The 24,465-nt window shown below is 45.5% G+C and overlaps 11 protein-coding genes across 11 annotated transcripts; 4 read left to right on the top strand and 7 right to left on the bottom strand.

Moving 5' to 3' along the window:
- Positions 1–642: 642 nt before the first annotated feature.
- C8R40DRAFT_1128226 (uncharacterized protein) lies at positions 643–2,131 on the bottom strand. The gene is made up of 5 exons (XM_046229087.1): positions 2,111–2,131; positions 1,885–2,052; positions 1,652–1,796; positions 1,470–1,578; positions 643–1,407 (listed from the first exon to the last, which is right to left on the bottom strand). Exons 2-5 carry the CDS (start codon positions 2,007–2,009, stop codon positions 848–850), a joined length of 939 nt encoding a protein of 312 aa, XP_046081058.1. The 5' UTR covers positions 2,010–2,052; positions 2,111–2,131; the 3' UTR covers positions 643–847.
- Positions 2,132–4,755: 2,624 nt separating this feature from the next.
- On the bottom strand, positions 4,756–5,640 carry C8R40DRAFT_1176078 (uncharacterized protein; the record flags this gene model as incomplete). The annotated part of the gene is made up of 4 exons (XM_046232448.1): positions 4,756–4,856; positions 4,925–4,972; positions 5,021–5,511; positions 5,561–5,640. 4 exons carry the CDS (start codon positions 5,638–5,640, stop codon positions 4,756–4,758), a joined length of 720 nt encoding a protein of 239 aa, XP_046081059.1.
- A 27-nt stretch (positions 5,641–5,667) lies between these two features.
- On the bottom strand, positions 5,668–7,471 carry C8R40DRAFT_1176079 (uncharacterized protein; the record flags this gene model as incomplete). Its single annotated transcript, XM_046232449.1, has 6 exons — positions 5,668–5,693; positions 5,759–6,280; positions 6,389–6,443; positions 6,522–6,588; positions 6,631–6,859; positions 7,342–7,471. 6 exons carry the CDS (start codon positions 7,469–7,471, stop codon positions 5,668–5,670), a joined length of 1,029 nt encoding a protein of 342 aa, XP_046081060.1.
- Positions 7,472–7,718: 247 nt separating this feature from the next.
- Positions 7,719–9,085, top strand: C8R40DRAFT_1176080 (uncharacterized protein; the record flags this gene model as incomplete). The annotated part of the gene is made up of 5 exons (XM_046232450.1): positions 7,719–8,390; positions 8,448–8,516; positions 8,571–8,591; positions 8,641–8,976; positions 9,041–9,085. 5 exons carry the CDS (start codon positions 7,719–7,721, stop codon positions 9,083–9,085), a joined length of 1,143 nt encoding a protein of 380 aa, XP_046081061.1.
- Positions 9,086–9,935: 850 nt separating this feature from the next.
- Positions 9,936–10,280, top strand: C8R40DRAFT_1019081 (uncharacterized protein; the record flags this gene model as incomplete). The annotated part of the gene is made up of 1 exon (XM_046222974.1): positions 9,936–10,280. A coding segment is annotated over one exon (345 nt), but the record flags the coding sequence as incomplete, so codon positions are not given.
- A 117-nt stretch (positions 10,281–10,397) lies between these two features.
- On the bottom strand, positions 10,398–11,234 carry C8R40DRAFT_1213485 (uncharacterized protein; the record flags this gene model as incomplete). The annotated part of the gene is made up of 1 exon (XM_046233214.1): positions 10,398–11,234. A coding segment is annotated over one exon (450 nt), but the record flags the coding sequence as incomplete, so codon positions are not given.
- A 62-nt stretch (positions 11,235–11,296) lies between these two features.
- On the bottom strand, positions 11,297–12,278 carry C8R40DRAFT_1057859 (uncharacterized protein; the record flags this gene model as incomplete). Its single annotated transcript, XM_046225177.1, has 2 exons — positions 11,297–11,794; positions 11,853–12,278. Coding segments are annotated over 2 exons (924 nt in total), but the record flags the coding sequence as incomplete, so codon positions are not given.
- Positions 12,279–18,124: 5,846 nt separating this feature from the next.
- C8R40DRAFT_1013443 (uncharacterized protein) lies at positions 18,125–19,185 on the top strand (the record flags this gene model as incomplete). Its single annotated transcript, XM_046222894.1, has 2 exons — positions 18,125–18,814; positions 18,874–19,185. Coding segments are annotated over 2 exons (1,002 nt in total), but the record flags the coding sequence as incomplete, so codon positions are not given.
- Positions 19,186–19,395: 210 nt separating this feature from the next.
- C8R40DRAFT_1005112 (uncharacterized protein) lies at positions 19,396–20,025 on the top strand (the record flags this gene model as incomplete). The annotated part of the gene is made up of 2 exons (XM_046222794.1): positions 19,396–19,441; positions 19,499–20,025. Coding segments are annotated over 2 exons (573 nt in total), but the record flags the coding sequence as incomplete, so codon positions are not given.
- Positions 20,026–20,966: 941 nt separating this feature from the next.
- C8R40DRAFT_1176084 (uncharacterized protein) lies at positions 20,967–22,854 on the bottom strand (the record flags this gene model as incomplete). The annotated part of the gene is made up of 3 exons (XM_046232451.1): positions 20,967–20,993; positions 21,052–21,120; positions 21,172–22,854. 3 exons carry the CDS (start codon positions 22,852–22,854, stop codon positions 20,967–20,969), a joined length of 1,779 nt encoding a protein of 592 aa, XP_046081067.1.
- Positions 22,855–23,527: 673 nt separating this feature from the next.
- Positions 23,528–24,142, bottom strand: C8R40DRAFT_1176085 (uncharacterized protein; the record flags this gene model as incomplete). Its single annotated transcript, XM_046232452.1, has 4 exons — positions 23,528–23,569; positions 23,629–23,697; positions 23,753–23,971; positions 24,020–24,142. 4 exons carry the CDS (start codon positions 24,140–24,142, stop codon positions 23,528–23,530), a joined length of 453 nt encoding a protein of 150 aa, XP_046081068.1.
- Between the last annotated feature and the right edge of the window lie 323 nt (positions 24,143–24,465).

Raw genomic sequence — 24,465 nt, forward strand, 5'->3', positions numbered from 1 at the left:
TCTCAATGATTCATAGGAAAGCCGGTGCAAATGATGAATGTTTGTTCTCCGTTTACATATCCAAAATTATGCCGACTGCCTACAATGAATAGACACTGGCAACTCAAGACACTCTTGCAGATTGAGTACCAAATTTTTACAAAATCTCATGCGAATGACGGTATAGAGCGTTGAGGAGGTCTGTATGAAAACAAGCTTCTTGGCAAGACCAATGCTTGACCTAGATACTGCTTCACAGACCACAGTGACATGTATTGTTCCCTGGCTAGTCCGCCGCTGGGGTTAGTTGACCTCGCGTGGTTCGGTATCCCGTTTGTGGCATTCGCCTTTTTCGTACATACGGGTCTCAATTCCTTCTTTTATTCAATCCTATGAGTTCAGCTCTACCCGAACATTTACTACGGCTGTGACGCCCACGACGAGCTCTGCGACAGGGAGCACTGGTACGGCTACCGGAACCAAGGGTACTTCTTCTGAATTGTGTCAATGTGGACGGGGATAGGTCGAGTCGAGCTGTGTTTTGGGAACGACGAGTCAAGCTGCGAATGCTTGCCTTGATATTTTCCTGGTATTTTCTGTGATTAAATGCAGTAGTTGTCCTCGCACTCAATAACGTAGTCTTCCGTAATACACATTGGATATCATCTTGTAAAATTTCGAAAAAAAAACCTGGCATGGTGGTAAGTATGGTACAAAAGCAGCATCATTACTAGTAGTACATATCGTACACAAGAAAGAAAAGCATAAGATGTGGCATAGCGATAGGAAACTGCATAGAGGTGAGCATAAAAAAGGAATATGGGCATGATACATTTAACGTTTCCTCTTCTCTTCAATTCAATTCACATCAAAAGCTCGATGACGCCCTAGAAGCGCCCACAACACCATTAGCTGCTCTCCGCGCCCATATATAGGGCTGTTGCACAAGCGCCATGGTTTGATACCGCACGTCCCACCCAAAAAGAGCATTTAACAGCAAAAACGATCCTAACATCAACATCCCAAGACAGATACACAGCACAATCCAATGCATCTGCTTTTCGACCCACGCAGCGTACGGGGTTTTCGTCGCGCGCTGGATCTTCTGAATCCTTTTCTCGCACGAGGTGCGAGCGCTCTCTAAATGTCTCCCAGCGTATTTCCCGACGAACGATCCACTAATCTTTTTTGCAATCCAGAACAGGGGAATGGTCAAAACCATGATGCCGAACTCGATCCACATAGGGAACTTTGTGCGTTCGTCTAACCAAATCCACATTCGGTGGACTTTGGCTGTCCCGCGTTCAAGGCACTCGGTAGTGACGGAGAAGGAAAGACGGGAGAACATGGACAATGAAGTTTGGAGGTAGATCGAGGCTTCGCGGAGTTCGCGTTTGTGTGCTGTGGAAGGCGAGAGGGGGGTTGGTTCTATAGGTAGTGAGTAGTTGTCAGTAAAAAAACGACGATAAGTAAAGGAACTAAAAACGAACCGATAAACATAAGACAGTTATTTCGTTCGCTGAGTACGCGGACGGCAAGTGGAGATAGCCAACGTGAATGTGAAGTTTCAACGGGGATCCATCGCATCGGGTCGATGGGCTGTTGTTTGATTGCACGGAGGATTAACTTCATTAAACACGGGTATGATAAGTATATACAAGTTACAACGCACAGCGCACCGTTCCAAATTCCACATATGGCATACTCTCCTCATATCCAGCGCACCTGAGGGATTGAGTTTCACGTCGCCCTCCATATCTGGAAGCATCTCGTGCCGGATTTTGTACAGGTGCGAGTAAAATTTGACCCGTATCCATCTGCGAGGCCCAAGTTAGTGTCAAACGTTCAAGGTCAAGGTGAATTTGATGTGAAAAGCAAAGAAGTCAGTCTTTTACGGGAACTCACCCTGGTAGCGGCGCTGGAAGTTTTGGAGGATACTTCATCCCCCAGGTGCTCTCTCGTGCGGCTTGAGTGTTCATTGCAAGCTCCTTGGGTGTTGGAAGCGTTATTGAGATTGGGTACGCAGGCATGATTGAAGCGTCGGGATACGTTGTATGGATTGTAAGAATGAACCTGCTCGACGGGAATGTCAGTCACTTGTGCGACAAGGAAAACAAGCAGGAACGAGTACGACAAAAGGAAGAGATCGAGAGGATCTAAGGAGACAAGGGAAAGGTATTGGGGATTTTAATAGTAGCGGGGGAAGAAGCTTTGGCCGACATCCGACAGTAGAAGCGTTGTTCCAAACAGGGAAAATCCTCTTGTAAATGGTTGACGACGTTGTCGCGAGGAGATTTTAATCGACGGAAATTAGGGAATGCGGAATGCTTCTTTGACGGATTAGTAGTTGGCGGGTGAATCTGGAATTGTGTTCACCTTGGATACGGAAAAGGAAGAAGGTCGCCATTTCTTGTATGTACGCAATGAGGCAGCGAGGATCAAGGGACATCGGCAAAGTGAAATTGTTGAGAAGGAAATCTCTAGAAGATTATTTAATAACGTCAGTAAGTGTACAATACTTCCGAATTCAGACAACGCACCAAGAGTTCTACTCAGCACGAGAAATTTCCCTTCGAATACACATTGTAGAGGTTGCCCTTATACTAAAAAGAGAAAAAAGATGGTTTCCGACCGACCGAAAACAGCACAAAAGCGAATTCCTTGTACCCAAATGGATTGATTCAATTGAAGAAGAGACTGAACTAGGTTGCAATGCTTGCGATATACGAAGGCTTAGAAAGGTATTTTTGACCCAGTATTATCTGGGCTATTCCAATGCAAGTGTGATTCTGAAGATTTGACTTTCACACCGAAAGTAGAAAAAATTCTGTCCAGCGGAATCGTGACTTGATTACTATTTATTCATCTGCATCGATAACAATGTAGATAGTCTGAATGAATCAAAAGTTCTCAACATCGTGTATATAATAAACAAAATTATCTCAATCGTGGAAACATCCAGTTGGATGGAAGCACGGTCTGAATCTTTTTGTTTCTAAGCCAGTGAATCTACAACTAAATTTACAAATCTCTCAAACCGATTTGAAAAGAGTGAAAGGAAGGCTCTCGGTGCCCTTGGAAACACTGATGAATAAAGACTTATCAGTGTAGCAGAGAGCTTGATTGAAATATGAACAATCCTCAGGTCTCTTAGAAAAGATGAAACCTCAACTGAACCATCATATATCAATGTGACTGATAAGACACTCCCGCGTGATGAACAAGACGCAGACGCAGACGCAATTAAACCCCGGCGTCAGAACTGCTAGCCACCGACTCCGCTGCAACATAAGCCTACGAAGATAAAGAACCTTATCGAGAAGTAGTGAGGCATATAGAGGTGTTTCCTCTGTACGTTCTCGGAGTGGATGAAGTCGAAGAGGTCCTAGTCTAGCCTGTTTGGCGCGGAAAAGATATATAGATCATCTACGCTGGGTTGAAATTTGAAATGGGACGGTGGCCTTAGATGTTACCGTACTTAATCTCAGCTCGTCTATTGTAAGCTCACTTTATAGAAATTATACTGTAAGTATTTCATACAAATTACGGTCCTGATCCGACTGCTGGCCAGACTAAGCCGAGCCGTTCGACGCAGCTTCCTTCACCTTCAACAATATATCCTGCGATCTCCTGCCACTCCCGTCGCAGCTATCGTCCACGCTGGCATACTCCGCTCGTTCAATCTCGACCTCCCGACTTCATTGAAAGTCAAACAAGTGGATTGGAATGGAGAGAATGAACTTGGCAGACATTAAGAAGCGGCTGATTGGATGGAAGAAGAGCGTGGATGGATGGGAGAATATAGGTAAATGGTCAACGGAGTTCAACAAGGTCATTGTGTTTTGCAGTGAATCCGCGAAGGTCGATAATGTACGCACAAATCATGGTCGATGAGCCGAGGAACATTGCAGACTTTCTACGCAGTGCAGGGAGGATGGGAAGAGCAAGTACGGCTTCGAAGGGTTCGTAGTCGTTTTGGTAGGGGAAGAAGGAACGTAAGTCAAGGAAGGAGCGTGAGGAATGAGCGTGAGTCGGAGAAGGAACGCGAGTCAGAGAAGGAGGGTGATGGGAAGAGCAGGTACAGAAGGAGTCGTAGTCTTTTTGGTAGGGGAGGAAGGAACGTGAGTCAAGAAAGGAGCGTGATGGGAGGAGCAGGTACGGAAGGGGTCGTAGTCGTTTTTGGTAGGGGAGGAAAGAACGTGAGTCAAGGAAGGAGCGTGAGTCGAAGAAGGAGCGTGAGGAAGGAGCGTGAGTCGGAGAAGGAACGCGAGTCAAAGAAGGAACGTAATTCAAGGGAAGAAGGGACTTCGTATGTCGGGTAATCCAGAACGCCAAACAATAATACTCCGTCTGATTCATCTTTGAGTGTTCTTGAGTCTTCGAGAACCTTGAAGTCTAAGGGCTTGATATAACATGAGGAGAGCTTGAGGAGAGCTTGTGAAGGGCTTGATCTGGTTGCACAATTATCAACCTTTGATTACGAGTGCTTTGAGTCTGGAGTTTCGTAGAATATTCGATCAATAGAAGAACTCGAGAGTAGGAAAAACGCACATACATAATCTTATCGATCTTGTTTCCAAAGCGGAGGATCATTTTTTATTTGATTCTATGGAGAGGTGGGTAGCTAGGTTTTGGGATGTGTTGGATCGGGGGAAGGTAAGTAGGGCGTACGAGTATGTTGACAACAGCAGGAAAAGACGATCTGTACGCTACAATATACTAAAACTGTTAAGGCGTCAGTGAGAACATTTTAGGCAAACAGGAATTCGCGTACCTTCATGCGACAGCAGCCCATAATAGAATAGGTTCAACGATCGTACTCCAAACGATGGGCAAATTTTCGGAGAAAACGAATTGTTCGATGTGTTTTCGTTGACCTTGCATTGATTGAACATGAAAAGGAAGTGAACGAAATGAGGTCACGTACAATTTCGACAGTACGCACGCGGGCGATCAATGCACGCCATCTCGAGCAAAAGATGCGCTAACGACTCTGATACGCGAATGGGATAGACGCATAGAAAAATAAAGGAAAACTTACCCGCCCTTCGCCTGTTAGCGACCCGGATTGGCGGAAGCCATATCCTCCATGAGTCAGGACAATCTCTATCCCATTCTTCTCGCCGACGAATGAAGTCCTTCGACATGCCCACCTTCCACACATTGAGATGGACAAAGGCGTAAAGATATCCTTCCCCATCTGTATCCGAAATCCTCCGCATCTCGCGCTTGTTGTAGCGCCATTGTAATTCCTCGAACGACCGACGCATATTTATCGTGAAGGAAGAAAGATAGAGATCCTTGAAGGGAGGGTGCGAGAGATGGCGCTGTGTGTGATTGCGTAGGGCTGAGACGAGAAACAAAGCATGAAATATATGACGAATGACGTCCCGGAGCTGTGTGGAAGGCAGCCAATGGATTGTAGCCGTGGGTGTTTTGCGAAGTCCCGATGCGAAGGAAAAGCGCCGTCGACAAATGGTGACAGCCTCTCGTTGATGTGCTTGTAACGGATGTAAACGTGTAAAAAAAGCTCTGGTGTACAAAAATGAATACAATGTCAAAATAATCTTGCCCTACGTACCCTCTGGCAGAATCAAGGCTCTGGATGAGCTTCTTGACATTCCACATCTGGATGTTCTGCTCCGCAGCGTCCTGACTCATTCTGGGCAACGACGAATCTTCCTTGAATTATGCAGAAGATGTAGTTGGAAACCCTGGGTGTAAGAACGGAAATTTTTGAAATGAAAATGAAAAGTTCGCTTTGCGACATCCAACTCACCTTCCTGCAGATTAGCAGCTAAATACGACACCAAAGGCTTGATTGCATCATCCTTCGTCCACAGCGCTTTTGCACCAGCTTTCAGTGCGTCCATCAGGAAGGGCAAAGTAGACTCCGGATTTTGAGAATCCGGGCCATGGACATCACTGTACCAATCCGTCTGTAACACGAAAAGCAATCTTCGTACTAGTCCGATTTTGGCGAACTGCTGCTTGACCTTGAACTGTCTATATCGACTTGATTCGAGGAGAGTGAGAAAATGTTCCAAGTGAACACGTTGAATGTCTTTTCGAGTATGGCACCATAGTTCAAAATCAAGTACTAGAGCTCGGTTAGCGGTGTTGACGATGGTTGATTGGCGGTAGCAGTATAAGCCAAGGATTGAGGAAGGATGGAAGATTGGAAGAACATACTCTGGAGACCGGGAGTTCAAACCGAAAAACTCAAAAACCGTCTCAGAGCTGATCATGTTGATCATATCTGCCTTGGAACGAAGTGTATCCGCAAGGATGTCATAGCTACCTGGTGGAAGACATGGGGATGGTCAGCCAAATGAAACGCGACGAATGAACTACACGGAACCACAAAATGCACGTAACCGTTCTATATCTTCCGAATTCTAGTGCCAACTGTTCTTCATCCCGTCCGTTACCACGCCAAGTGCTCTAGAAAGTTCATGGGGAGTCTATTAGGAATAGATGGAAGGAATCGGTGAACTCGTGGAAAATATCGAATAACCCAAAAGCTAATCCCCTAAACACACCTTTGCCTGAACTAATCTCAGCGCGACAGCTGCTCCTCCGAGCCTCCAAAGCGTATAAAACAATTGGCTTTCATCAAGAAGACATCACCGCTCACAACGAAGTCTTTACTAGATGGTTCTCCGCTCCCAGTTCCGTGCGCGCTTTTCTGTCCATTCCCATACCCACTTCGCTGACCCTGCCCGCTTGCTCCCATTCCCATATCCACTGCCATATGCGCTTCTCTTTCCGCTGATCAAACCACTCCTCTGTCCATTTCCTCCAACAGCGCCTCCTCCTCCAGTGGGGCCACCTCCCCCCAACGTCGGTATCATCCCACCCTCTGCGAAGCCTGACTCCGCTGCAAGACGATCGGTAGGCGGACAGTGTGCAACATAAGGGATGGATCATTTGAGAGCTGCAACTTAGTCTATACACCTGTCATTCTCTCATACTACATAATGTACTAAAGGAATGGAAAAAAGAATCAGAAATAAAATCTCCTCATTTATATGAATTACCTTGATTCCCCTCGACGCTCGTGCAACTTTCCTAATAGTGCCTTGACCGGTCAATGCTTCGTGCCAATTTCTCGGCTTGAATCTCGACAAGCGTTTCTGCATAATCAATGGGCCAGATGACAGGATTTGGACTATTTGGAAGATCCGGTAACGCTTCTGGCACTCCGGGCGCAGGTGGATCCGTAACCCTCCAGCGTACCGAAAAAGAAGTCTTTGTAGCATCTAGTTACAAAAGTTTCAGTTAGTAAACAGACAAAATTGACAATGCAATTCGCAGTCAGGATGTAATGCATATGATAAGCAAAGCAATAAGCTGACCTACCGAACAATAGCAGTGTCGGAACCTGCTTGAGCGCGCTTTTGATCATCAAGCTCTCACATAGTTCGACGATGTCGCCGTCGTTCGGGACGCAGCATTTCCAGAAGAGTTTCACGGTTTCCGTAGACGCCATGGTGCAAGTTGCACTTATTATCTCAAATTGAAAGCCGTGATGGCGCACAGTACACATGTGATCGGGGTTTTGCTTCTTTATATAGAGCCTTCGAATAGATTCACTGAACCGGCTTCCAGGAAAGGAAAACCGAGACCCAGAAAAGGATCAGGAAGGCAGCACATTTGCCGTTTAGTACTGGAAGTTGCATATATGACTGGTGGCTCTTTATCTTCGCGCCTTATCAACATCCATGAACGACTTCGCAATGTCTGTATCTGTGAGTGCTAAAATCGTACAGACAACGATACAGTCAATCATACGGTCTCAGCTCGAGCGTTCATCCATGGCCAGCGGCTCCTTTGTATACGAAAACCGTACAGTGTGGGATGTGGAAGACTCCTGGAATCTTCTGACCTGGCAGGATTTCGATGACAACGGGCCTCAGTTGCCACAGGCCGCCTTGGCGGTAGACCAGGGCTCGTCGGTGACGCAGTCTGGACAGCTTCCATCACCCTCGAATCATCCCACATATTTAAAAGATTCTCAGAGGACTCTCTCTCCGAGCAACTACAGTATCCCCCACCCCGTCGCTCTCCTCAGTAATGATCCTGGTAATAACCACAATGACGCAAGTATTTTATGCAATTCGGAAACTCTTCAGGAACCGCGTCGACATGTGTCCGTTGCTATCGATAAATCAAAACGTTGTCTTCCGCTTCCAGATACCATTCTGGCAAACGATGCCTACAGGTCGACTACCAAACAGAACAAGAAACTCACCAAGACGATCACGCATCTGAAACAGAGGAGGGAATACTTAGAATGTTTGGAGGAGTATAGTCTGTACTGTTACAAAAAATTGATACTCATTGGCACTCAACCTGCACCTATTGAACGGTCTGAAGAAGAAACATATATGAGCACTCTTTCTCTCCGGGTAAGTTTCCCTGTCAATGGTCATATACACGCTTTGCACTGATTTCGAATTCACCAGTCTATACTCGTATTCATGAAAAATAGGATGGTTCGAATGAGTGCACAGATACGGACTGAAGAGGAGCGGGTGTGTGTTTTCCCATTAATTAAACAACTTCTCTTCTCAAGATCCTTTCTCTAGTTCCATGAGCTCCAAGAACGGGTTTGTTCTTTTTGGAGCTAGTACATACTTGTTCTCAATATCTTCTTAGTTTCACAGCTTCCAGGATGTTTGCCTTCGTGCACAAGGGATGTTGTCTATCGAAGATTGTCGCAAGGTCTTGAAGGCACAAGGACGCGTTTACATCGGCGGCGGAGGCTCCAAAGTATGGCCACAAGGTATGCTTGTCAAGGATATGGTAGATGGATTCGAATTGGTCCAAGGAGACTTCTGGAAACCACTTGGGAAACAACAGCGCATTTCCGAGGTGTTTCGTGGGTCAACAGTACCATTTCGAGAATACCAGGAGCAGGAAAAAGTGTGGTTATTGATGGTAAATCGTGAGCGCGATGCTGCACAAAGAGAGTTGGCCAATGTCATATGGACAGTATGGCGACAAGGTGGGCATTTACAATAGTCCGCGAAGAAGCAGATAATCTTTATTGTTCTAGGAGATAATTCGGGGAGGAACACAAAATAATCCTCCGGTATCCTAGGAGACGATTTCACAGAATGCCACGATGGCCTTGTTCTCATGTTACAACCTTGTTCTTGTTCTACTCAAAATGACACAAAGACTTTGTCGTACTAAAGATTTGCGCACGAATCTCGTATGGCTTCGGCTTGAATAATACACTTGTGAAGCAGGACCAATATTTCCATATCTGCGAGCCTTTTAATTTTATGACCCATAAAATGACTAACGTCTAGCTTCACTCTCTTCGATCCACGATGTTTAAAAAGCCCCCATTCTATCCGCCGACCTTGAAACGCCGACTTTCCAGTCCCTCGAGGACACAAAATAAAGTTAGTTTCAATGATGTACTTCAACTTGGATAGCTGTCAATGTCTTCATGATAGAAACAGCGAAGGCAATTTGATGACGACTATAATGAACCTGAAGACATTAGCCTTGCCAGCGAAATACTAACTCTTCGTTCCAAAGTTCAACATTTGCAGACCCTGGTAGATAAGCATCAAGTGAATGTTATCGTGGAAACAAAGACAGCCGAAGTCGGGATTCAGTGTGAGCTGGTATGTCAATATCAGCAATTTGAAATGCATAATCATTCATTTGAAAGTAGGATTTCAACTCAGGCAATGAATGCCTTGAAGTCGGAGCTCGCAATTGGACTGAGCAGGTTGACCATGACTCGTCATCCATTACAGAAGGAGGGATCACGGTGCGTATGTTGAGTATATGGTTTCAGGGAGCTGAAGAACATACAGGTTCAACCGTCATCTGATAATGGCCTAAATCTCAAAACCAACTTCATGACACTTTTCCCCTTCTCTTCGGCTCCACCATGGTTTGGTCAAGCATTCGAATTTTTGAACCGTGATTTTGGAGTCGAGTATGCCGAATTGGTACAGCTATGGATGCGCTTTGAACAAATCCATCAGTGGAAAAATCCAAAGAGTAAACTAGCAGACTTGCTTCGCCCACGAATGCTAAATGACTGGAGCAAACGGAGATCAGCTAGTATCCCTGCACTCTCTACAGTCGCGTTGGTTCAACATTTCGGCGAAAGCGTTTGGACCTGGTGGTGTTCGCTTCAACCACCATGGAGGACATATTCAGTGGCAGACAATAGACCGAACCCAGTCTCCATATACGGAACCGATTGGAAAAGCCTCAATAAAGGCGGGAAGAACGGTTGGATGCTCATTCTTACTTGTGTTAAATGGTGGCGCGAAGGTTTGGAGAGTCTTACAGAGGATGAGAGGCGGGAATTAGAAAAGGATTGGTATACAGCAATGGACGATATTTCGAGAATGCTGAAGGGCCTCATTGAATACATCACAACTTAAGTAGAGTATCCTAATAAATATCGTAGCCGAACCACGAATGATTGACAACCTCTCGTATTCTTATCCTATCCTCTGGGCGGTACCTCATCATTTTCTCTAAAAGGTCCGCCAGGAGATTGACTTCTTTTTCATCCACCTTCATCTTGGTATTTTCGAACATCGGATCTACATTAGAAGCCGGGATCTTTCCCAAAGAGCATAATCGTTCTCGAATAGATGATAGGAGGAGTTTCGTGTTTTTCTTTGGCCGACCATCTTCTCCGAACTGTCATTGATTTTGAAAGCATCCCACCAGGGGTCCGGCACAACCTTCCAAATGTACCAAACATCTGGGTGATTATTTCTGTGTGACTGGGAAAGAAGGAGTCGAAGAGCGGGAACGTCTCAGGCTGCTCTAATTTCAAAAATAGCACATCCCAATGCCCACACATCTGCCTCAGGCCCTGCGCGACCTTCAAAAAGAGCCTCTGGTGACATATAATTCAGCCTGGTTCGTGGTTCGTGGTCTTCGAGGGGCATGGCAGCAGTGTACGCTTGCCCAAAGTCTTCGACAAGAATGTTCTCCTGGAGCAAGTTGGTCTCCGTGAACAAGGAGTGATCGATAGCTTCTGTAAGACTTGATGGTGCATGAGGCCCCACAGGCTCACCAGTCCACGTTCTGACTGTGTCAGTAACCGGATCCCCAAGATGCAGGTAAACTTCATCATCTGACCATTCCACGGCCTGGTGTGATAGACGAAAAAGAAGATTTGAGGTGGTGAAGTCTAATAGTAGTTTGTGGATGTAAGCGACTGCATTCAACTTTCGACTTGCGCACACCGTACTGATCACCGTGAACAAAAACTGAGCCAATAGTTAGAACGATATCAGGTTGTAAAACTACATGATACAATAACCTAAGCCTCCTCCATTGAGTCTGAATCGCCTTGGGCGTTCGCCCACTTGTCGAACAAATCAATCTCAACTCTCTTCACCCCCAGGTTTTCGAGAGCGAGAGGGTCTAAGCTTCGGACAAAACGGGCATGATAACAACTCTCGGGCAATTTGCAAGCAATGGTTCGCCTGGTCTTGATGCCAGATCGTATACGTATCCTGGATGCCTTGGGTATCATGCGTTTTCCAGTATCACGCGCAACGCGTCGGTTCAGTTCTTTGATCTTAGTGTCTAAGTCTTCGAAAACAGCGCCGAGGATGCGTCGTCGATAATGCGGGACAGCGGTGCGGAGTGCCGCGGGAGAATTGACTTCATCGTCCGTGTCGGTGTTATCAGAGGACTGCGCCTCTATACCGCATTTGAGCAGGACATTCTGTACCATGGTCCATTTCCTAGTATCTATTGCTGATACGGAAGCTTTGATCAGTTTAGCCACGCCATCTTTGCGTTCTACGTATTTCTGTGAAGACCGTCGAATTCCCATGTAGCACCACAATGAGGAAAACAGAATCACTCACACAACGTTTACGAGAATTCACCCGTAACTCCATCTCGCGTCTGCTTTCATACTCCTCAGCACGAGTGCAGGCCTCTGCCGGCGTTTCCCAACGTGATTCAGCTACATGAGGACGAGGTAGGCGTGCCCTCCAGGAAACGCGGGCCTGTGCTACCAAGTCCCAAACGTAAGCTTCTATGACTTCGGAGGACAAATCTCCAGAAATGTGAGCTTGTTCTTTCTGCGAACCAATTAATGATATTATGTTGCGAACAACAATGCGATTCCATTTTGCTTTGCGCCATTCATTGCCAAAGTACAAGCGGTACTCAGACTCGCCTTCAGGACCAGAACCTATACCTGTGGCGAATTCAACTGCAATGGTTTTGTCAATGGGATGATAAGTTTGGAATGCATTGACTAATGTAGATCCTGTAGCCTTGCAAAAGCAAGTGCGAATATGACTCTGGAGCAAATGTCACGATTTAAGGCAATTCACAGCAATAGTAAACATACCCTCCAATCTTTTTCCAGTCTTTTCGGTAACGCACTCAATCCAGCCTTCTTTATTTGCTTCACATAAGCAACACTACCTTCCTTGTGCTTTTGAGTGGTCGAAATAGGCACTTGGTTCAACTGTCGCAATGTTTCACTGACGATGGAAGCGACATCAATGCCAGAGGACGACGCTCCACTGGAAGGCTTCCCTGTCCCAGACGATGCAGAATTGGCTGAAGTAGCGGAATCAGAAGATAATTTAGTCGTTGTCGATTCAGATGGGTTTGAGCCAGGAGTATCGTCATCGGAGGGGGTGGCAGATGTATTGAAGCGGCGATTTCGTGCCCCGGTCTCATCCTCATCATCAGCGTCCATGTCAGCATCTCCGTCGCGATCTGTTGTGCGGGAACGAGGTGGACGAGTTTTGCCCTTCGGGGATGCCGCTCGGACTCTTGCCTGAAGATGAAATATCTCTGATTCCAATGTAACCTGATTGTATGTTATTTAATAAGATGTGAGTGAAGGAAGATACATGCTCACTTTGTCATGTAAAGCCTGATCTCTCTGATTTTGCTAATAGGGCGTTAAGAGAAGTGACTCCAAAGATCTGCCATTCACTTACCATTTCTATTATAGAACGTTGCTGTTGCGCAATTTCATCGCGCTGTGAGGCAGTGGTTAGACCAGTGAAGAGTATGATCATGACTTAGACGTCGGGAACAAACCATTTGCTGAAGGATGTCATCTTGTCGACGAAGTTTATCTGCCGCTGCACTCGTCTAATCACATTCAAAGTCATTATATTTGATGAAGGTATTCTTCACGAACATTTACCTGACTGATGATATCCGCTGTGTTGACCTGAGCCTGCCGCCATTTTTTAAGAGTTTCGTTTTTTTCACGGACTGCTTCAGCCCGTTCGACACTCTGTTGAAATATGATTGATATGTCCATATACAGCACGCTGATGCTCACAATCTCCCGCAGATCTGCCTCTTTTTCTTGAAGAATCCGTGTTACCTCGGTGACCTGTGACGACGAAGGTAAGGTTGTGAGAGGTAACTATGACAAGGATAGTAAAAATCACCCGACGGGAGGCTTCATCTCGTTCATGAAGCTGTCGCACAATCAATGATAATACGATTCGAAGGTGTTAGCAAGCTGCCACTGACCGTTTGCTGCAGTACAGTCTCTTTTTGTTCGATTGCCCGACGAGAGGTTTCGGATAATTCACCGCTGGCCCGAAGAGCTTCGTCTCTCTCACCCAAAGCCTTTTCTCGCTCGTGGGACTATTAAGTGATTAGCAAAGCTTTAAGCTCAAAGGATTCATACATGATGATAACGTACGAGTTCGTCCAAAGCAGCCTTCCATTCGGTTTTCCTCTTGTTCTTTGCATAAGTGAGTACTAAAACCGAAGATATTACATAGAAGAATTGCCACGAACCATGCGAACCACCTGCTGACGAATTTCGTGTATGCTGAGGCCATGAATATCTGTCTGCGAGGAAATGTTAGTAGAGGACAAAACGAAGATACTAGTACTTGAGTCATGAGAATTACTACCTGATGAGAACCTCCTTGAGAGTAGACGTGTTCTTCCCCAAAAGCCCGTGCGTTCTCCTCGAGGATATTTGTGAGTTCTTCCTTCTACAAAGAAAAATATATATTGTTAAAATAGTTTCTTATGCCTACAAAATGAACAACCAGGGTCATGAGTGTCTCTCCTTGGATGACAGAGGTCACTTCCCATCGATCTATCTCCTCAGTCTAGAGGACATATGTATTTTAATCTGGTTCTTGATCAAGATGGTCATGCATGGGTGAGATGCTCACCAGTTCAACAATTTGCTTTTTCGTCTGTTCTTTTTCGGACGTGAGGGCTTGATTTTCCTCTAACAGAACAGTCATTTGTTCTTCCAATGAGCGACGCGCAGCTCGTTCCTGGAAGATTGTTACTGGGATCAAGTCATGGCTAAAGAGTACCAGTGATTTACGACGTACTTTGTCAAATTGATCTTGATCAATACCGGCAAGCTGGATGACACGAACTTTGGAGGAATCTTCCGTAGGCTCTGCCGGGACCTCGATCTGCCGTTTGCGTGAAATGGAGGGAATACTTTGTGAAGATGGAAGGGGCAACTGAGACATAAGTAACTACACGAACGGCCAACTTGATTGTAGGAAGTCAGAAAGCTGACTTTAGCTTTTAAGTCATTAATTGAATATGAAGTCTCGCTCAATAGATTACTAATCCCCTTTTGTTTCTTTACTTCCTTATGCCAACGCATGTACATGTTCCCTCAATCATAGGACCTTGAACATATTTTACAATTAACACAACGTATCTCGTGAGCCAGCTACCCACAACTCTGAATAGCCTGCGAGGTATGATAAAGTACATTTGGGAAATTTTCATGGAACCAACAACAATTGAAGTCAACGGAAGTAATGACCACATGTGAAGAGCTGCAGTCGAATCGCCAAAAGCTAGGGAACAAAGGTCAACCTTTATTGTTCCTTTCTTCAGTTTCAGTTTCGAGTAATCTATTCTTCTTTTTCAGGAGTACGAACCCCGGACGAGGCCCTTATTTCACGTTCCCCAGCCACTCTGCTAGGCGAGTTTCAGAACAACACAAGTGGTATTAATATTCTTGCTAATGTATGTTTGGTGCTGTCCCATGTAGAACTTAATGTTCCTTCTTCAACGCATGATGATGATCTGAGGCAACCTCGCCCTTGCGTGTGCCATAGTAGTGGACTTCACATAGGGCTTCCAGAACTTAGCGCTTAGGTGGAGTAATGTTTGCGCTCTGAATTCGGGGAAGCCCACCGTCGTAGGCCTTGTATCGTAATATCAAGCTGTGGATTATGCTAACTGAAAAAATCCCGGTGTGCTAGTAACCGCTGCGATCCACCGTGGGAGACGCAGGTTCTGTATCGTCTATTACACACTGGTTAACGCATGTGGTCTACCAGTTATACCGAAGAAGACTTGTGCCTTGACGTCTCAGCCTTAAATTGACTTAGCAAATTTAACCGGTCGTGATGACTATCCGAAGAACGAGGGAGGCCGGACATGATCACAAAATTCAAAGCTGACTAGTATGTGGAATGAATCGTACTGTGTGACTGATATACCTTACCAGATACCAATCTTCACGCAGACGTCCAAGCTCGTCGGTGGCCCTTATACTTCGTTATCTTCTTTACATGACGCTCATCCAGATATCTCAGTCCCTTGTTCCCAATGTCACTGTGTTCATCTTTGTCACTTTTTTCTCCTTGTTCTCTTGAATGTGAATCTGATCATAGGTTGCCACTGATGTCGGCGTCTCGTATGTCGTTTCAAATAGGAAATTTTTTTGATTCTTTTTGTCAGTTTATCTCTCCCACTAGCATTACTGATGTATTCACTTCTTGTTCTAGATGATGAATAGATTGTTATTGTTCAGGAATCAGAATTATTCGTCTCATTGATCTTTTGTGTTCGTAACATGTGCTTTATTCGATATCGATATCACTTGCTTGACTCGCATAAAATGACCTACCGAGAATGAGTTTAACCTAATCCGCCGTCGCCTAGGCCTCCTGGTCCCCAGAAATGAACTTATCATCTTTAATGGCAGCATTGACATCATATGCTGAGGATACCAAAGAACTCGATGTGCGTAGCACATCATTTTCGTATTCTTGCACTGACCGGTTATTTGATACAGAAATGTCTCAGTAAGTCTGAAAACGAGGTAAATACTGTGGTTAATGGAAGCACTCGTCACTGAACCCCTGTCGCATCACAGCTTCCTTTGTCGCGACCGTCGCATTCGTATGAACCTGAAGCTGGGAAGGTATATATGCTAATAACTTCAGAGGAAGACGTGGCTCATTAATTTTTCCAAAAGTCATTAGACGATAGCTTCAGCATGCCAGGTTCTTTTTCGACTTTCTCGAAATCTGATTCCTCAGTCCACCCCGTAAGTTGTAGTCAGAACCTGCACAATAAATGCTGACTACAGAATACAGAACGAGTCGATGCCGTCCGTCAACGATCAATTAAAGAATGTCGAAACATTAATAACAGCTGCAGTATTGACAGCAACCCCTGTTGATACAACTATGCACCACAAGTTTTTCACGTCCTCCAGCGAATTTTATCAGGAACGGGTACCACTCGTACCCCAAGCTTTGAAGTCCCTCGATATTTCGGACGCTGTTGAGAGCTTAGAGACTGTGGCCACTATGCAGGCGACTTCTTCCTCGTCCACGCCACGTCCAGGTCAACGATTCGGGCAAAGGCTTCCGTTCACACAGTCGAAATCACCACCGCGGCAATCGCGTTCTCGCTCCCCATCACATCTCAGCCATCACACCGGAAAAATTGAACGCGACCAACTCAAAGAACTGGATCGACTCCGTGATCGATACGAACAGCTACATGCCCAAATTTTCAATGCAAGCTTTGCGATGCTTTCGATGGAATCACAAATAGCACTACTGGATGAAGCAACCGCCTTCTTGAAGCGTGGTTTGAAAAGACTTGGGGCCTTCGACCTGAAAGCAAAATTCAAGCTCAAAAAAGGAGGGTTAGATGGATTGAGGGATGAAAGAAAGGAATTGCGTGTTCGCATGACCGGCTTCTATGCGAAAATCTATGCTCTATATTCACCACTTATTCCAACGAATCCAATCCTCGTGAATGCAGGTGTGTTACCAGTTACTTGCTGTTCGCTTCTGAATTGACGCTTTTACAAGATCATCTTTACGGTACAGATATTGTACATTTGGACCAAATCAACCAGGTTCTGATTCTCGTAACTGTTATTTGCAACACGGTTATGGGATTATCGACTATCCAATGCAACTTCCTGGTTGCTGTGACTGGTTTGCTGATCAAATTGGCCATGACGGCCAATGTTTCCGCGGAAGGAACGAATACTTTCTCACCTTCCCAGAATGGCATTATTTCCGATATGCCCACCTCTCTGTCTGATGCGCTACAAAAATTCGACGTTGAGGGCACCTTCTTTCCATATGCAACCTGTCCCTCCTGCAATTCTACAACCAAAGGCCTTCCAATAGAAGACGGTGTCTACGATTGGCCTGAAACTTGTATTAATGTTATAGTGGGGAAAGAAGGCACTGCTACTTGCGGTGCTCCCCTTCTCATTCGTCGCAAAGACGGTACTCCTCAGCCAATCAAGCCGTACCTTGTAGGCTCTTTCCCGGACTATCTTGCACGCTGTCTTCTTGACCCTGCTTATTTGGAGCAATCTATTCACGCCACTGATAGAGCGCTTCACGATATCCAAACTGGAATTCATGGGAAGACGACCAGTGTTCACGATGTGTTTGAGGCCGAATTCATCAGAGATTTCCAAGGACCCGATGGTAAACTTTTTGTAGACCGCGGGGACAAAGTACGACTTGCCTTCTCTATTCATCTTGACTTTTTCAATCCTCATGGTATCACACATCGAGGCGCCCATGATTCGATAGGGGTAATATCATGTGCAAACTTGGCACTGGATCCTTCCATTCGCTATTTACCCGAAAATATGTTTCTTGCTGGTATCATACCAGGTCCAAGTGAACCGAAAGGAGGCGAAATAGATCACTTTGTTCAACCGGTTATTGATCAGTTCGTTCAAGCCTGGTCACCTGGCTTTTTGGTTTCTCGAACTGCATCATCGGAGGTGCCTGTAGTTGTTGAAGCTGGAATCTTGCTTTCTGTAAATGATCTCCCTGCTGCTCGCAAGGTGGCCGGGTTCCAGGGGATAAGGTCCCGATTCATTTGCAGTATTTGTCAGTTGCGCGGAACGGAACAAGTTTTCAATACAGACTGTGATCACTGGACCCCCCGGGATGCCAAGGAATTACGACGCTGGGCATATGCCTACAAAAATGCCTCAATCCTTGGTGAGCAAAAGAAGATATGGGAGGATCATGGAGTTCGATGGTCTTCCCTTTGGATGTTGGAATATTGGGACCCCACAAGAATGCTTGTAATTGATTCTATGCATTGCATTCTCGAAGGTCTCATCCAATACCACTGCCGACATGTACTCCGTTTAGATGCATCGTGTGCTAAAATCAGCTCCGATGGCTTCAAATATGCTTTCGACTGGCCTTGGATTCCATATGACGATGATCTTGTTCCCTCCGGGTGCAACAAGTTGTCCGAGAAACATATTCCCCGTGTGGCAAACATCCATCAAACGTTGTGTTTGGCTCTCGAAGGGGAGAAAGCTCTCACTCTCGAAGAAATGTGGACACGTTTAGAAAATAGTGCACCTCGTGATGCCTTACACTTTGTCGCCCATTCTCTTTCACTTCCGACACATCTCAATGATATCAATGAACAGATATCTTCGATCTATATTAAACGCTCACGAAAACGCTCTGCCGACAAAAACTCTTCTCAACTCATCTTCCCTTTCACCAAACCAGCAACCCAAAAAAATCACTTTGTTGCCTTGTTACTGAACTGGGTGAATAATTCAATCATACAATATAATATGATTTGTCTAACTCACGGAAAATATTTCAGAGATTACAACAACCCTTCAGCTCTGACGTTTATATTCTCCCAACCGGAACGGCCGAAACTCTCGCTCATATTCGGCACGTCATACAAGAGACTATAACGCCATCCTGGCTTAATTCAGTTCCTAAGAACTATGGGGACGCAAAGGCCGGGTCAATCAAAGCTGATGAATGGCGCACTCTCAGCACAGTGTATCTTCCAGTTGCTTTGATCACATTCTGGGGCGATGATAATGGCTGTGCCCCTACAGCCAGTGATGCTGAATCTGCTTTGCTAGTGAAAGCTCTCAACCATACAATGGCATTGTTTCAAGCAGCATCAATAGCTATCCGATACAACGTGACACACTCTCGCGCTCATGCCTTTCGGAGATATATAACAGAGTGGATAAGGGACTTGCGCGCATTATATCCTCACACTCGCGAAGGAATACCACGCCCAAATATTCATGCAGCTGTCCATATATTCGATTTCTTGGTGTTGTTTGGGCCGGTAATATCATGGTGGTGTTTTCCGTTTGAGCGATTGATTGGTGCATTGCAGAAAATCAAAACCAACGATCACATAGGTGGTATGTCAGTTGACTACTTTAAATACTCGTAATCATCCTCGATCTTTTCGTCTTCAGGGCCTATGGAATCAACGATTATCAGGAGCTGGGCCCGTACAGCTAACCTACGCCGTTGGCTTCATCGTCCGGACTGTCCCCAAGCAATCAAACAAGTACAAGTCATCTTCAACAAATGCTTTGTGCCAGTCAATGCTCCCAGGTCGGCAGAAGATTTCGTCCAGGCTAAGGGTTCACATCGTGCATATGCCCAATCCAACGGTGTCAATTTCTCTGGTGTGGAGACACACATAGGAAATGCAACCATCATCTACCGTTCTGCTGCAAGTGAAATTGCTATACCGGGTCAAATTCAGTTTATCGAGAATGCCCCAACCCGTTCTGCACTTCGTCTTCATGTGCGGGCGTATCAACAATTGCCAAAAAATATCTACGACCCATTTCTCCAATACCCATATCTCCAGTCAGCTACGTACTCATCTGACCTTAGTGACACTGAGGAGATAATTGGTTTAGACCACATTGTCTCTCATGCTGCTCGATTTGACTATTCTCATAACAGATCTGTATTCGTTAATCTGTCTAGACAATGATTCGAATTGTTGGTCAACGTTAGGTTTGCTTTACTATCAGAGGATTATATTATACATCATGATTACTGCAAAGACATACGCCATCTGGTTAATTATAACTTGCTACAAAGGAAATGAGAACAGCCTTGATCGAAGCTAGCTATAGAACAGACGCCCAGAAGTCGGCATTAATGGCAGCGTCGACCACTGCAGTGATTCGAACGATATGAAATATTCCATTCCATCTTTTTCTAAATCATCTGGTCGACAAACTGGCCATGGCCATTCAACGTGTTTACCAGCCCTCTCTCCTCGATTCCTTCACCTCTGGCAAGGTTCTTCTACTATTCTACTTCTTTGACCATCTAGATCCCCTACTTTCCGCCGAATTTTCCTTTTCTTCACCAAATTTTTTCAAGCCTCTCGTGATCATATTGCTGTACCTCATCGTGCGGGGTCCGATCGTGATTTGCTGACGGCCAAAATTTTATGGGAGGCCAGCTCCTTGTTGATAAGAAGAATTATCATCGTTGCTTGCAGGGAAAGCATTCGTGTACATCAGACCTCAGACCACCAATGGGATTACGACGCCGTGCAGACGAGGTCACTAATCTGCATGATGACGGAATATTATCCCGCATAAAGACGGTGTACTCACACCGTCTTTCCCTCCGGCGGGATCCGGAGTCAAGTTCCCCTCCAAAGTCATCGCTCTGTAAGTTTAAGTTTGGTCAATGAAGTCAACAATTTCGATGTTATAACGCGTACCCTATGGAAATCGAGAGCTTAAATACATATGCGTTCAAAGAGTGTTAAAGCGGGAAATAATGATTGGAGTTATTTAGTACAAAGGAAGGCCTTGGAACGTATATCTGAGCAAGAAAAAGCCTGGACAAACTTGGAGCATTGGGTTATAAACACAAAACACCATCTTCACTACAAAGAATACCCATCATTCAAGATAGATTCTGAAGTGCACGAAACTAGCCATAAGGATAGGAATGTTATTGGGCGAAAATCATATCCCAGGAATTAACATACCCTTTGCTCCTGAGTTTGAACTTGATTACTGACTTCAGCCATCACATTCTCCATGTACACAAGCAAAGTCTGCTTTGAAAAGATGCTTAGCGTCAACAAGAATATGAATAAATGATTTACCCTGATAGAACGAGTGCGCAGCCCTATATTTGTGGAGAAGCGATCAATTGGCACAGGCTGAGCACCGATGTATGACATCTGCGCATGGAGGAACAAGATGTACTGTTCCAAAGATTCGAGGTAGTGCTTGTTTGTTTCATGACGGGTTATCGCCTGAGAAACCGGAGGTTCGATAGACAGTGCTGGGTTAGACAGATTGTCTCGACAGAAATTTGAGCTATCGTTAGGACCAGAGTTCCCTACTGGATCCGACTCGTCGGAAAGAGCGAGAGTTGGTGGGATGGATAGGTCAGGTAAGGGATATCCCAGATCTCCGACATCAAGGAAAGAAGTCACGGACAATGGCAGGATAGGCAGATCGTCTTGACCGCAAGTCGTGCTGTTATGAGGACCGTACATTTCTATCGCACTCGATTTGGTGAAATGAGGGAGAGTTGGTTGAGTGGGTAGGTTAGCGATGGACAGTGCTGGGTTAGACAAATTGTCTTGACAGAAATTTGAGCTATCGTTAAGACCAGACTTCCCTACTGGACCCGACTCGTCGGAAAGAGCGAGAGTTGGTGGGATGGATAGGTCAGGTAAGGGATATCCCAGATCTCCGACATCAAGGAAAGAAGCCACGGACAATGGCGGGATAGGTAGATCGTCTTGACCGTAAGTCGTGCTGTTATGAGGACCGTACATTTCTATCGCACTCGATTCGGTGAAATGAGGGAGAGTTGGTTGAGTGGGTAGGTTAGCGATAGACAGTGCTGGGTTAGACAGATTGTCTTGACAGAAATTTGAGCTATCGTTAGGACCAGACTTCCCTACTGGATCCGACTCGTCGGAAAGAGCGAGAGTTGGTGGGATGGATAGGTCAGGTAAGGGATATCCCAGATCTCCGACATCAAGGAAAGAAGCCACGGACAATGGCAGGATAGGTAGATCGTCTTGACCGTAAGTCGTGCTGTTATGAGGACCGTACATTTCTATCGCACTCGATTCGGTGAAAAGAGCGAGAGTTGGTTGAGTGGGTAGGTTAGCGATAGACAGTGCTGGGTTAGACAGATTGTCTTGACAGAAATTTGAGCTATCGTTAAGACCAGACTTCCCTACTGGATCCGACTCGTCGGAAAGAGCGAGAGTTGGTGGGATGGATAGGTCAGGTAAGGGATATCCCAGATCTCCGACATCAAGGAAAGAAGTCACGGACAATGGCGGGATAGGCAGATCGTCTTGACCGCAAGTCGTGCTGTTATGAGGACCGTACATTTCCATCGCACTCGATTCGGTGAAATGAGCGAGAGTTGGTTGGGTGGGTAGGTTAGGTAAGGGGTGTTCCAGATCTCCGATGTTAATGGATAGAGTCGATTCGACGGACAACGCCGGGACAGGCAGGTTGTCTTGAAAAAAAGTTGTGCTGTCATGAGGACCAGACATTTCTATTGCACTCGACTCGTTTGAAAGAACGAGAGTAGGTTGGATGGGTAGGTCAGGTAAGGAGTTTTCCAGATCTCCGACATTAATGGAAAGAGTCGATGGAGGATAACGCGGTATTGGAGCATGAAGGGGTAAGTCCTGAGGTTGCTTAATTTGGCCACCGAAACTGTGCTCGCGAGCCTGCTGATTGTCAGGGTCCATCGAACCATTGAGGTAGTTGACACTGGCATGAATAGCAGTGAGGAAAGTTGTTTTAATCATAGGTGAGTCGATGCTTCTAGGGATATATAGGCAGTTAGGAAATTGGAGAAAGTGATTCATTTCTACAGTCAGAGGACGGCCCCGATAACCCTCAGTGTGCTCCTGTGCATGTAGAGATGTACTGAATGCTTGAGGTCGGTGGTGGATACTGCAGTCATCCAAAGTACACTCTGGCAGAAGGTGGGGACTGCATACATATTTCATATTTCTGTTGCTGGTCATCGGAATATTCTGAAGAGTTCGACACTCAGCTCTGTGGCCAAGAAAGTAAAGCACGACGACAAAGAAAAAGAAGAAGACAGCCGAGTCGCGTAGTCAAAATGAAAATCAGAAAGAAAACCTTTTTTAGGAAGCCTTCGAAGAGCGAGATTATTAAGATGCTTCGTAGCGGGAACGGAACAGTCAGATTGAGATTCAGAACAATGATTTGTTTGCTGTTATTTGCAAGGCGCTGAGAATTTTTCAGGTACATTGGGGGGAGTTGTCTGAGCATCTTCTTTGGTACTTGTCCCGGCAGCTGGACAATCTCTGGAACCCGACATTCAGGCCCATGGCCACTGGTGAAACTTCAATGCTGTTATCATTCTTCACATGATGTACAAACGATATTTAGTAACGTTCTGGTAGTCATCGTACGCGTTGCCACATCTCGACGCAGACAATTGAAAAATGCTCATTTTAGGGTCGCGGGCAATGCTTGCTCCAGTCTTGAGTTCTAAAATGACAACGTAGTCGACACTCGTACTTCGGAGATAGTATGAAGCTTACACTTACAATTCTCTGTAATTCTAGAAGCCTCGATTTTGCTTGTGAAACGTCGAATTGCATCCTCCCTACTTTGTTCTAAGTTGAATCTATCATCACATCTATGGACCACAAAAGATGAGGAAACACTGACTCTGGTTGTCCTCGGATGTTGACTCTTTAACGGGACCAATAGTTCAGGGGCAAGAGGCCAATACCCATAGCTAGAGATAAAATCGTGCGTCAGCGATGATTTTCTCCGTAGTGAGACTAGTTCGATTCGAGCCTGAGCATTTGTGTATGGATTTTCTCGACGTGCACTTCGAGAGAAGATATGTAGATCATCATTCTGCGGTTTTCGTTCATAGTTGAGCTAAAGTGGTTGTTGAGACAATATTCGACAAAACCACATGAAAAATACTTGCAGTTCCGTCAAATTAAATACCGATTTTTCAAAGAGATGGTTCCCGCCCTCGAGATTCCTACGAGCATATGGATGAGCAGTACTGCTCTCGGTTGTAGATGGAGGAACAGCTTTTGGCATATGAAGTAGCCTAAGTCGGAGTAGTAGGGAAGGGACGTGCGGATTTTTCCAGCACATGACTACAGGCGCTTACTACCTTCGTGGTAACGCTGGAATTGATAGCTGATATGATAAGATACGTATATCCGCTCGCTTCACTTACAGGGTCACCTTTCCCCTTCAAATCGACGCAAGCTATATTCTTAAACTTCGAAACACCCTCCGTGTGCATGAATATGTCGATCTCATCGCAAGTACTTTATCTCAATAGGTTTTTCTTGAATTGGAATGCACTAGGGCACGACAGGTCTAAATACATGTTGAAACATGAACCAGGCGTATTC

Source organism: Lentinula edodes (assembly GCF_021015755.1).
Source record: "Lentinula edodes strain Le(Bin) 0899 ss11 chromosome Unknown C8R40scaffold_49, whole genome shotgun sequence".
In the NCBI taxonomy this organism is placed as follows: domain Eukaryota; kingdom Fungi; phylum Basidiomycota; class Agaricomycetes; order Agaricales; family Omphalotaceae; genus Lentinula; species Lentinula edodes.